General features: G+C 48.8%; 1 protein-coding gene across 1 annotated transcript; it reads left to right on the top strand.

The window, feature by feature from the left end:
- Positions 1-1994: 1994 nt before the first annotated feature.
- On the top strand, positions 1995-13255 carry LOC122375049 (homeobox protein cut-like 1). The gene is made up of 3 exons (XM_043354204.1): positions 1995-2272; positions 4113-4220; positions 11234-13255. Exons 1-3 carry the CDS (start codon positions 2147-2149, stop codon positions 12230-12232), a joined length of 1233 nt encoding a protein of 410 aa, XP_043210139.1. The 5' UTR covers positions 1995-2146; the 3' UTR covers positions 12233-13255.
- The last annotated feature ends 354 nt before the right edge of the window (positions 13256-13609 follow it).

Raw genomic sequence — 13609 nt, forward strand, 5'->3', positions numbered from 1 at the left:
CACAGACCTGCCAGGGGCCCCACCGGCCTCGCAGGGGCACCACCTTGGGCCTGTCAGGGGTACACTCGGGGCAGAATGATGTTCCGCCACTCCCTACCTATCGGGCTCCCATGGCTCAGCACTGGCTGCTGCCAGTGGCAGCACTGGCAGCACTGGCACTGGCAGGCAGTGCTGACCAGTGCTGAGGACAGGCAACAACACTGGCAGCAGCCAGTGCTGGGCCATGGGAGCCCGATGGGTAGGGAGCGGTGGAACATCAATCTGCCCTCGAGTGTACCACCACAGGCCCGCCAGGGGCACCATAGGCCTGCCAGAGGCACCATAGGCCTAGCAAGGGCGCCACGGACCTGTCTGGGGCACCAGAGGCCTAGTATGGACACCACATGCCTGGCAGGGACACCACCGGCCTCGCAGGGACTGGGACACCTTGGGCCTGTTAGTGGCACCACGTGCCTGTCGGGGACACTCCAGGTTTGTCAGGAGCACCACAGTCCTGTCAGGGCCCAGGGGCACCACCGGCCTCACGTGGACACCATCGGCCTCGCAAAGGCATCATGGGCCTGTCAGGGGCACCACGGGCCTGTCGTTGGAACTTCAGGCTTGTCAGGGGCACCACAGTTCTTTCAGATGCACCGGCGGCCTAGCACCATGGCACCATGTTTGGCCGAGGTCGCGATTCGGCGTGTGTCGCCTCGCATTAGCCGCGCGTTTGCAGTCTTTTCGTGGTTTCAAACGTTCAAACATGGGATATGATGTTGCTCCCATGCATTAGGGTGGGTGTCAAGATCACCGGAAGGTCAGGTCAGATCATTTACCTTTGATGACCTCGGTTCACATTTTCGAGTTTTATATGTTTCTAGGCTAGTTTTTGGAGCTGAATTCGAATTAAGCAACCATTTGACCATTTACGAAGTAGTTTTGGTGCCTTCGTAACATGTTACGAAGCTCTCAGAGGCGGTTGCCACCTACTACGAATACCCGGCAATACCCTTACTGGTTGACCTGACCTGACCTGGCCTAAATGCATGAAGACATCATCTATGATCATAACTAACATGATATTCGTGATCAGCACCCCGAAAAACCATAGCAGCCACTCTTTACGACGCTCTAACAGGTCCCGATTTTCCCGACTTTTGGGTCAATGACCTGACCTGGAAGGTCAACCGATGACCTAGGACCTTAAAATTGGGTATAATCGGCTTCCTTTCATCACGGGCAACACGGTCGTTTTTTCCGCGAAGCTCTAGCTCGATCAGGGGCCAACGGACCCCCCCCCCCCCCTATACGCTCGCTACTGGAAACAATAATACGGGCGAGGGTTAATGGATTATAAAAGACAATTTTCCAGGTTGCCCCCCCAGTCAAATTCCCTTAAAATAGGCTCTGCCTACATGGTATCGTGATCAGGCGACAGGGATGCGGAGCCGTGGAAGACGGTTCCGGCTCCGGCTCCGGCTCCCGGTGAAATGTCATGGCGGCTCCGGCTCCGGCTCCGGCTCCGAGTAAAATGGTCCGGCTCCGGCGGCTCCAGCTCCAGTAGGTAGGTACTCAGTACATCCCCTATGCAATTAAATACGGGTGGAAGAAAAAAGGCAAAAGGATTGGTACACGTTGCTTCTGTATTTGCATAACAAGGCTATTTTTGCTTTTAGGGCCTTGGCTACTTTCATATTTTGAATACCTACCACATGTTTTACTGCCCTGTACTGTCAAACCGAATAAGGTCAATAATTTTTTCCTCTTCAAAAAAAGGAGCCGGAGGCGCCCTTTTTTTACGGTTCCGGCTCCGGCTCCGGGCAAAATATGCCGGCACCGGCGGCTCCGGCTCCAGCTGCACCCCTGGGCGTCGCAAAGGAAAAAGTTATTTTTTAGGTGTTTGATATTTTGCTGAAGAGCTGTGCTCGAAATTATCAATAGACAAGTGTTTCGCTTGAACTTTTCAGCTACGAGGATCAGGCAACTGAACTAAAATGTTTTACTTTAGCCAATATGTTCCTCGCACAAAGAAAACAGTTTCATGACGTCATTTGATGCATTTGATGACGTATTATACTCAAATCAAACTTTGTTTGCTATTTGCTTTTCCTCTTCCTTGGCGGCGGCGTGGTGTCTTTTGTGTGTGTAACGTTTTTCTCGTTTGATTATGGCTGACGACGGCCCTGATGTAAAAAATCAAAAGAAATCTGTAAAACATGACAGTGGCGCTGCAGATCTAGAGCGAGTGACCGACTATGCTGAGGAAAAGGAAATTTCATCAGACATAACAGGGGTAAGAAACGTTACTTACTGCGTCGCTTTTGTCGATGCTGGTGCTGCTTGCTGTTTTTTTTATCAATACAAATATATTGGTATGCCGCTAGCTTTCTGTCCTGAAAATAACATTTGAGCGTAACTAGTACCCCAGCAGTGAATGGAGTTTTTTGTGTGTTCAGTCAGTCCTGCCGCAATATTCACCTCTGTTTTTTGTTCTTTAATGAGGTTAGTGCTTGTGCGAGGATATCTTATGCTTTTGGATTACTTTTTGGATCTCCGCTGTTCCTAGCAACTTTATTTGAATGTTTTAGTAAAAGATTTAAAATAGTTAGATCTGCACTGATGTGACACATTCAGAGGGGCATTCTAATGCATTAGCCCCCATTCTTAGTCCTGCAATTTTGAACTTGGATATTTTCGAGTTGAGGCATTTCTCGATCTTGAGAGTGCTCAAACCAGTGAGTGCAAGCCAGGGACCCCATTCTGGCTATCTCAATTCAAAACTAATGTTAAGGTGGGATGGTCACTTTAACCATTGTACTTGCTGTATATGTGATCTTTCAGAATTAATGCATGAACTTAGATAACCAGAAACCTACAAAGTGCAAATCCAATTTTATCAAATGCAAAAGTAGTTTTAAACCTTACTTTTTGCTCATGTGATGTAAGAGGTGGTGATCAAAAAAGTTTGGAATATCTTTTGTAACATTCTTTGTAGACTCTAAAATGATTAGAGCGCCATTACAACAAAAATTTGACATTTACACATGTGGTACACACATCAGTCATGCAGATATCTTCCTACACACAACTTGTACACATTTAGGCTAATTTGTATTGTCAAGCTGAACACATTTTGATTTTGTTGCTTTCTCAACAGGAAGAGGCTCTACCTCATGCTATCCACTGAACAAGTTTTTTTCAACCTTGCAGAAAGTTTGTTGGGGCACAATGTGTTTCCTAGAGGGCAGAATCAATGTTTTCTGACCCCCTCTTTATCTTTGTCTGAGGTTTTTACTTGATAGATTTTATTAATTTTCTAAAGTTGGTTTGATAAAGTTTTGTCAAGCATCATAAATGAGATGCAAAATCCGGAGGAGAAAGCTCTTCTCAGTTTTAATAAGTAACGTAAGCTGGAGGTACTTATTGCCTCAGTTTCCTATATGAAACAACAAATTTATGTCTTCAAAGTCAAGCCAATTGTAAAACCATATTTGTTGTTATTTTACCTCCATGTCTGACATTGTTAGGCTACTTACATTGCATATTTTAATTCTTACTTGGATTTGTTCAGCAAACCACTGGACCCTTTCGAATAAGGCCAATACTTTTTAAACTCTTGGACTGTGTATTTATTTTACTTCTTGTGTAATACAAGATTTTTTTAATCAATTTAGCTCGAATGCTTGAATGGACAGATTGACAGAGCCAGAGCCAACGCTAAGCAGAGCTTGTTGCGTAGACCCCGGCCCCTACCGTCCGATCGCGCAATTCCGGGTAACGGGACAATTTAGATGCCAAAGTTGAACGTGCCCTTCAAAGCCGGACACGGCCTGTCCCACTCAACTGACTTCAACTGGCTGCGGCTGCTCCCACCAACCGCAGACCATCCCCTTCAGGAGTCTCAAATATCGAGCGCCGGAGCGTCTCGAACCCGGGCTCTCACTACCGGGAGTCCGATGCTCTACCAACTGAGCTACGGGACAGGCCAAAGATGGGTTGTTTGGTTAGGCTATGGCTCATGACACTGGGCTATACTTGCAGCCAATTGCTTACACGGTATGGTTACTGTTTAGCAGTCATTGTGAATGCCTGTAGTCCTGTTTGGCTCACCACTTTTCACTGTGTGCCCTCAGGCTGTGGCTACGATTGGCGAACGGCGCAGAAAAGAAGCTCAGGAGAAGATGGAGCGGGAAATCGAACTGGCCAGGGTGGCCATCAAGAAGGATGATGTGGAGCTCATTGTAAGTAGCGGGACTGGGCTGGAGGGGGTAATTGGGATAGCTGGAGTGTGGCCAGAGGGCCATAGCTGGGGTAATCACAGTCGGGCTGGAGGATAGCTTGGACAGCCACGGTCTGCCTGCACCATCCCTCACCTTTTATTGTAATAGGAGGGGATTGCCGCGATCGCGCAGGAGGGGATAGCCGTGGTGGGGTGGAGGCTTACCTTTGATACCGGCGGTCTAGCCGGAGGTCCTGGTAATCGTCGTTTGGCCGCAGGGAATAGAGTCGGAGACAGATAGGATGGCTGCAATGTAGCGGATATGAAATATGACAGCGACGTGGTCGAGATATCTACTAGCCAGAATATCGGATGGTGATTCGGCATCGATGGCGCGGGCGCTGCACCAAAAGGCTGCCACCTCTCTTTATGGCGATCAGCGTTGTTCCTAACTCACCGGGATCCCCGCAAGAGGCGAGGCTGGTCGCTCGCAGCATATCAATGGACCGTTCTGTGGGATTATTGAGCTTGGCTTAAGACTTAGTCTGTCCATTTTTCTCTCGGTATATTATCAGTTCAGGCGTTTTTAATCGACTCGTTTAGCACAGGTGTTGATTTTACACCATTTGTATACAACAATTCCGATAAAGAAAAAGATAGATATCCACTAAAACATAACGAAATAAGATTCGGCTGAACATCCCATCCCTCATAGCAGCATGATAACCAGCATGTACTGTCTTGCAATGGTTTGCGGCGCATGTTAAATTCCGACATGATTGACTAGATATAGCGATCGGCAAGATAACGTGCGCCATGCGCTTTATCATGGCGTCCATACGGCGCTGTTTTAATTGTGGTGGCTGGTTCTCTAGGCAATACTACTAAACTACAATCAGTTTCTCACATCCTTGTAATTTATCAGCACACGGAAATTAGTTACGTTCAGTTGGCCATTTTCCCGGACCGTCGCGTTTAAAATGGAAGGATGATTCATCGTGAGAACCTCAGCAACATTGCCGTCATCGGTTTGGGCTCGTCGATAGTCATGGGGAAATAGCCAGATGGGGAAGAAATGTCCCTCGTTCTTCTTTTTTTTTTTTTTGTTAGTTGATTGGCACCCTACTCGTATTTTTACTACTCTACATTATGCCGCAGATGACATAATATCTGGCTATGTGGGTTATTTTGGTTGTTATGGCAGTGATTATTGATATTATGTTATTTATGATCAGACATATGCACAGACTAGGTCTCTGCCTGCGACTGCGACACTGTATACGTGACCACATTACTTGGCATTGTGGCAGAGACTCGGGTCTTCGTCTTTGCCATTACACTCTGTCTGACATATTTATTATGTTCCGACTGCCATTCGGGATTGCTTTGTTCTTTGATTGAAGCTATGCATGTCGCCTGTATCATGTTGGTGTTGTTGGTGCTCTGTATTTGTGTCATTGTGGCCGTGTGTTTTTGTCAATGTCTCGTCAGTTGGTCATATCTCCTTTTCTCTGTCAGTGTCATAGCTCGTGTGATGTGTGGCGGCTGGCTGGGCCGCCCGGGTCGTGTCCTCGTGTCTCTGTCAGTGTATGTATCAGTGCAGTGTTCCATTTTTGGAAATTTTGGGTGGAAAATCACACCTAATGGGCAAAATATTTTCATCCCCAAAACCAGGTAAATTGGAATTCTTTCATCTCTGAAAAATGCTCAACTCATGCTGCTCAACAATTAACAGCCAGATTACCAGATATACCTAGCAGCGCCATATAGACAGAACTTACAGGTTTGCTACATAATACATAATTTCCATGAAAAAAAGATGCTAAATCAAGGCACAAACCCAACAACTCACCCTGACTGACAACGAAAGAAAATAACCTTGCACACTTAATAACAAATATGCGTTGAATGACCTTGATCACCTCAACTGTTTGTAAAAACCAGGCTTGTGTTCTGAATAAATGCTTTTGGATATTCATAACAACTATGATTAGTGGTTTGCTGCCAACGCAAAACGGATGACCCGCTGCTTGCGCAAATTAAACACTACCTCTGCAATTCGCTTTTGACTAAGTTACGCAGGATACGCCTACAAAATTTTCATCTTTGGACCCGCAGTCAGCTGGGCACACCCTGGCACACCCTAGGGATGAATTTAAAACTTGGTGGGCTCTAACTTTTTTCATTTACAAAAGAGGGGTATGAAACAGATACCAACTTATTCTACATTCATTTCTGATCCTATTGTATCAATTTCACCACAAATTATGTCCGTCAATGGCTTCTAGAGGACTTTAAAGCTCGATGCGTCGGGCCTGGCAGAGGTCCAAGATGAGAAAAGCCACCCTGCGCACACCCTAGGGATGAATTTAAAACTCCGCGGGCTCTGGCTGGTTTCATAGGTAAAATAATGTTTTGAGACCGATGCCAATTTATTCTGCGTTTATTTCTGATCCTATCGCATTAATTTCGCCACAAATTATGTCCGTCAATGGCTTCTAGAGGACTTTAAAGCTCGAGGCGTCGCGCCTGGTAGAGGTCCAAGATGAGAAAAGCCACCCTGGGCACACCCTAGGGATGAATTTAAAACTCCGGGGGCTCTGGCTGGTTTCATAGGCAAAATAATGTTTTGAGACCGACACTAATTTATTATGCGTTCTTTTCTGATCATATTATATCAATTTCACCACAAATTATTTACGTTATTAGTTTTTAGATGTCTTTAAAACTCGAGGCGTCGGGTCGGGCAAGGGGTTCAAGATGACTGACACGCCACCCTGGCACACCCTAGGGATGAATATGAAACTCTTTGGACTCTGGCAGGTTTCATACGCGAAATGAGGTTATAAAAACGGTAATGATGTATTTTACGTTAATTTCTCATGCCTTTGCAATAATCTTACCGCCAATTATTCATTTCAATTAGTTTCTAAGGGTTTTTAAACACGAAGCGTTCGGCCGAGGGAAAGCCAAGATGAATGAAAGGATACCTTGGCACACCTCTAGGGATAAATTTAAGATACGGTATTCCCAGATTGCCCAATACATGTTCTGAAGCTGGTAGATGGGATTAAGAAGGCCCTAGCTTTTTAATAAATTATCCCTCGCCCGTATAGGGGGGGGTCGAACGAACCACCCCCTCGTTTTTTCGAGAATAACGCGTAAAAAGCGGCCGATCGCGACGAAACTTTCAGGACCCTCGAGTCAATTAATTGGACACCTACTCTGAAAATTTCATATTCCTGACCCAAATGACCTTTGACCTGTGACTTATTTCTTGAGGCCATGTTTGGCCGGAATCGCGATTCGGCGAGCCGCTAATGCGTTCCGTTCCGTTCACTCCCGTTCCGTTTCGGGTGTTCTGGTCAGTTGTGCTCTCGCTTTCCCTTCCGCTTGGGGTGTCCTGATCAGCGATGCCCTCCGTTCCGTTGCAGTTGCTCTGATCAGTGATCACTGATGCCCTCCGTTCTGTTGCGGGTGCTCTGATCACTGATCACTGATATTACGCTGCGCAGTGCACATCGTTCCGTTTGGGGTGCCCTAATCAGTGACCCTTTGTCTAGTCTCATGTACCTATAGTGCACCGTTCCTTTCGAAGAGTTGCGCTGACACCGTTTCCATTTTCACTATGCGTAATGAGTACCGACTATCGCTGGCCGTTCCGGCGTTCGGGCCGGGAGATTTCCGGCGTATGTCATGCTGCATAGTGCGACTGCAATTGCATACTCAATACTGCGTCCCGTTCCGTGTGCTCAGAGCAAAGGCACCATTTCCAGTATCATCCGGCCATTGTCATATCTGTTGAAAATGGAAAGCTCAAAGCTATACTGTGTACAGTCTGTCTTAAAAGTACCGCGCAAAGTGACGGTGGATCCATCAAGCCTGACCGAGGAAGGGCCTGCTAAATTTGAGTCACCGAAGCAATTGACACCCTCGTCCATTCCCCAGGTCAGTTGGTTCGGTGACTTTCAAATTATAGCAGGCCCTTCCTCGGTCAGGCTTGATGGATCCACCGTCACTTTGCGCGGTACTTTTAAGACAGACTGTACACTGTACGAATATTACCAGATCAGATGCGAACGAAAACTACATACGTATATTGCCGCATATTATCTCAAATATACAGTAATCTTGGAAGCGGTGCTGCCATATTGTAGGCGCAAAACGTCCCAGAGGCCAGAACACATGAGTTATACGGTTTCTGGTTTCATAGCGATCAGTTACGTCAACAAACTGCCCATCAGGGTATCATGATTACCTAAGATTTTATGTCTGACAGTGTCACAGTGATGACCACGCCTCACGCATTACACAGTCTGAGTCAACTGCACTAAATCAATAATACAGGACGACAGAATGATACCCTTTGCAACGGCAACGACAAGTTCCTTCCCACTTCCTTTGCTTAAAAAAGAAAGAAAATTTCTCCACATCGCACTAGTACCAAAGCCTGCATATAGGGAGAGCTCCCTCACCCGCCCCTCCTCCACCCTCCTTAAAGGAAATAGTTCACTTTTTAAAGGTAGTGTGCCAGCTTTCTTGGACCGTATGGAGTTAATGGCCCAGATAAGGAGAACCGGATTTTTAGAACTTATCCATACCTTCAAAACTCATGGAAACGTCTTAAATTCTTCAAATTTTGAGTACCCCAGTGCGAAATTCGCCCCGACGGGTTGTCGGTCGTACCCCAACCACATTTCACACCACTATGAACAATAAATGCACACACTGAAATCGCTATTACCGATATGCTCATCCAATCAAGTTTCGATAAACTCGTTCATCATCAGCTCCTGCGGTTTCGAACACGCCTGTTAGGTGTTGCGGTAGACCACGCCCAAAGCCAGGGCCCCGGTAACGTGAGGTAGCCGAGTCAGGGCAGCGTGCGCTGACCCAAGCCGGAGCCGCGCGTCCTCCCGTTGTCATGTGATAGCCCGGGGCTGCCCGCGGGGATGCGGTAGACCGCGCCCAAAGCTGCGGCCCCGGCTTGGGTCAGCGCACGCTGCCCCGACTCGGCTACCTCACGTTACCGGGGCCCTGGCTTTGGGCGCGGCTTCTGTTCATACTTTGTGGTGCGGTGGTGGTGCGTCGGGCTGCGCGCTCTGACTTCGGCCAAGAAAAATGCGTCAGCTGATCATTGTCATTTCTGCCACTTGCGTGTGGTGAAATGGGGTCATAACTTATAAGACGGCTTTTTCATATCAATTATTTTACATAAAATCATATATCAAACCATAAATAATGTTAGACAGCCAAATAAAAGAAACAATACCAATACGGGCTTACAGTTTAAGGCTCGACATTGTGTTGTCTACGATTAGACAGCTGATAACTCATTCCCGTACGTCGTATGGTCGTAACACTATAATGACCTTTGCTTATTGTCACAAGTGCGCCGCATTCGCGATTGTTGCCCGACGCCTGTTTGCAGGTGAGCCCACTACAGTTGTTATACATATCTAAAAACCGATAAACTTTTAGGCGAAAAAGGCACTATTCCAGGCCCATTTTTGATTTTTTTTTGCGATATTAGGTAAAAACAGAAGCTTCTTATCCTAGGAAAAATAAAATGGGAAATCTTTCAAAGGTGGCACACTACCTTTAACATGGGTTTTGAACTGGAATAGCAGTTCCGTAGCTTGGGCTGAGACGAGCATAAATCAGGAGCTTTTACAGCCCAACGATCACCCTAGGCAAAGATATTCTATTTCTCGTCCCGAAAAAGGTGTCTTGCGTTGAGGATGTGTGCCTTGCATATATTTCCATCCAGTATGAAAAGAGCATGGGTCCCGAAAATTCTTCAGAAACTAGAGAAATTATCTACGAGAACTCTAGAGAAATTCTCGTACTGATCAATTAGGACATTCAGGGGAACATTATCAGATCGAGCAGATCGCCCAAATGCCGGTGGCTGCGATAATTTCTCTGTTTCTGAAGAATTTTCGGGACCCATGCTCTTTTCATACTGGATCGCGTGTGCCTTACAGAAACTGAAAAGTTCTTCCTATATCAAAATATAGAAAAAAAATCTTTTGTTATAAAAAGGTTTTATTTTCTTTGCTGATTATTTTGAACATAAAAAATAATAAATCGTTGCAAAAAAAATAATTTCGTGAAAGTGAACTATTTCCTTTAAGATATGACAACATATTTCAACAGAATCATTGCATCTTCTGCTTCTTAAAGACCTAGTTCGCTCGCATGATGGTGACTGGCGTCGCGAGGATGGAGGTCCGCGGATGATCTTCTTTAGGAGAAATATACAGGCAGAAGGACCGTCCTGGATCCGTGCCAGTAAACATGAGTAGGAACTTAGCAGATGCTGACGGTAATATCTGCTGTCTGCATCTGAAATGGAAAGGAAGGCATTGATTTAAGGCTAGGAGAAGGATGGCCACTGTACAGTCATTCAATTCTGACAATGCATTTTGACTTGTGAGGAAAATGAAATCTCACTGGTTGAAGTAGGTATTCATTCTTAGCTGTATAAGAGACAAGGGTGATTCTTAACTTCATCAGTCTCAATCAAACACAAAGGTTGGGATAAAATGGGACGGATTTAGAAACACTTGGCGATCAGATGCTAAAGTTATAATTCTGCCGTAGATCATCCTTACCTATTTGCATCGTCTTTTTCGGTTAGTTTTGGTGGTCAGGAATGGTATGTTCTTTTATTATCAGCCAGCGTAGCGTTACGCCTTTATTGCGAAAGTGATATAGGTTTTCACTTGTTTTTTTTTTCTCATCCTAGATTTTTTTGGTCATCATCGTCACACCCAACCAAAATCCAATTTTAGAACACTGTATCAGTGCGATTATCTGTGTGGTGTTGTGCGGCCGCCAGCCCTGCTGGCCAGTCGAGTCTGCGTCTGTCTATGCTGTGTGCGGCTTCTTCGCTGGTCTGGTCGTATATGTGTGTCTCTGTCTGTGCCATTACCCGTGTTGTGTTGTGCGCCCGCTGGCCGGAGCGGCCGGGCCGTGTCGGCGGCGCTCCGCCCGCTCTGACGCTGCCGGCCTCCGCCGCTGTGCCGGCAGGGCGCCGTCGACACGGCTCCCGTCGCAGAGGCCGTCCTCCAGTGGCTCACCGACAACAAGATCCACCACACGGTGTTCGCGCGCACCGTGCTCGGATGGAACTCGGCCTTCACGCCGCTGCTCCGCAAACCGGTACCCTGGCACGAGGCCGACCAGCGCACGCGCAAGGCCTACCAGGAGATGCTGGGCTGGCTGCAGCGGCCGCACCAGGAGCGGCTCGACACAGTGCGCGAGAAACAGGACCAGATGAACCGCAAGCGGCGCACCGAGAGCTCGCAGAAGGATCAGCGCCGCCGGCGGCCGGACGCTGCCGGGCCGCCGCTCCAACAGTCGCCGATGGGCGTCGGCGGCCTGCCCGGGGAGCCGCTGCCCGGCTTCGGCATGGCCGTCGGCGGCCTGTCCGCCGAGCCGGCCGGCTACAGCGAGGACGAGTTCTCGCAGCCGGGCCTGCCGGCAGTGGGCACGCCGTACGCGCCGCTGGCCGGCGGCGGGCCGACCGCCGTGGCGCCGCCCTCCTACCAGGACTCGGTGGTGCAGCAGCAGCAGATGGTGGGTGGAGGTGGGTACCAGGAGCGGCCGCCGCCACTCTACAGCGCCCCGCTGCCCGGCTACGAGGAGCTGAGCGGCGGCTACGGCGCGCCGGTTGGCTCCGAGCTGACGTTCGCCACTCAGCTGGGGCCTGTCGAGCAGCAGCCCGCGCAGCCTGCACCCCCGCAGCAGCAGACGGCGCCTCTGTCGCCGCCGGAGCTGATGCCGCCAGCGGACGGACGGCCGCTGCGCTCCCAGATCAGCCCGCTGCAGAGGCGCGCGCTCATCGACATCTACCACGTGACGGCTAGGCCCTCGTCGGCGATGCGGCAGCTGATCGCCAGCAAACTGGACCTGCCCCAGCGCACCGTCACGAACTTCTTCAGCGCGGCCCGCACGCGAGGCATTCGTAAACAGATGGGTCCCACGGCGGGCGAAAAGGAACTACCGGCGGTGGACGCGCGCCCCTGAGGGCCGAGCGCCGCCGCATGTCTGTGTCGCTTCCAACAGTGCCTTTACATGGTTGTACAAACTCGCGGTCGAAGCCGGCAGGCTGGCTGGCGTCTGCTGTGAACTGATGTGCCTTGAGGGCGTTGGACGCCAGCTATAGCCGTTAATGGATTTTGAGACCTCGCTGGATGGCTCCCGAAGAGCGCAGATCTTTTTACCTGATATTTTGGTATCGATGATATTGTACCGCGGCGTCTTCCACGGACGTCTTTGGCTGTAAAATCGGAGGTGAATTGGGTTGTTCTGCGCAGATTGATTTTATGACTGATTACAAGGGCCTTGTGCTGGAACCTGATTGTAGCCCGAATCTCAGAGGAGACTCGTTCGCCGAAATCGCTATTGGCTCAGTTAGAGTCTGAGCGGTTAGACGAGAAAGACGTATTCAGCAGTGCTTTCGTAAAAGAGCATAATTGAGCTAGAGCGGCGTGCGCCCTTCAGTTAGTGAGGCGCCCGATTGGTACCGTATGACCTGATCGTGTTCAGTGCCTTGTGTGGTGCCGTGTTGATTAAAGGCCGTCGCTTGCGCCCTGTTGGTCCTGTGTCCCTGTCGTGTTCAGTGCCTTGGGAGGTGCCCGGTTTGCGCCTGTGTGCGCGTCCTCCCGATGTCCGCATTTCTGGGCCGTGTTCAGTGCCTTGTGCCGGGTGGCTGGCGGCTGGCGGTTGTGTTATCGCGGCCCTCCCAGTTAGGGAGCGCTCGGCCGGCCGGCAGGCGGGGGTTCCGTGCTGCCGGACTGCGGTAGTTGGGTCTGTGTGGGGGTCAGCTATATACCTATACCGTCCTAGTGTGAGGGGTTTGAGGGAGCTCCCCCGCCTGGTTTATAGCAGGGTGCCACAAATACGGACGTATGACCGATTTTAGATGGTCCTTTCTGTTAGCATTTGCATGTCGCGAGCAGCGTATTTTTGTTTGTTATTCTGTATGATAGTCTATTTTTGTCTTGATTGTCGTTCCTCCAATAAAGGTATCCCGCATGGTCTCAGAAATCGGTTGGCTTTTCTAACTAACTATTATATGCGGTAGTTTGATAAATGAGACAGCCAACGGTCCAAGAAAGGCTTGGTTCTAACGCCAGCTTAATATGTAGCTCATCTACCCACATTGATCGATCGAATGTGGGAGCAGAATTGTGAGATAGTTTCGTGGATGCCGCAGACTGATAGCCGCTTCTCAGACTCGAGCAGCGACAGCGAGATAAAACCGTTCGGCGTCTGGCGTCACCAGCGATAAGGCAGATGTGCAGAACGGTAGATAGAAGCCAAGAAGCCATGACCATTCCGAGCTAAACTCGTGAGAAAGACGTGATTGTAACCAGTCTCGCCGCGCCGAAAACACCAGTT

The sequence above is a fragment of the Amphibalanus amphitrite genome, unplaced genomic scaffold (genome assembly GCF_019059575.1).
Source record: "Amphibalanus amphitrite isolate SeventyFive unplaced genomic scaffold, NRLGWU_Aamphi_draft 001765F_arrow, whole genome shotgun sequence".
Taxonomy (NCBI): Eukaryota; Metazoa; Arthropoda; class Thecostraca; order Balanomorpha; family Balanidae; genus Amphibalanus; species Amphibalanus amphitrite.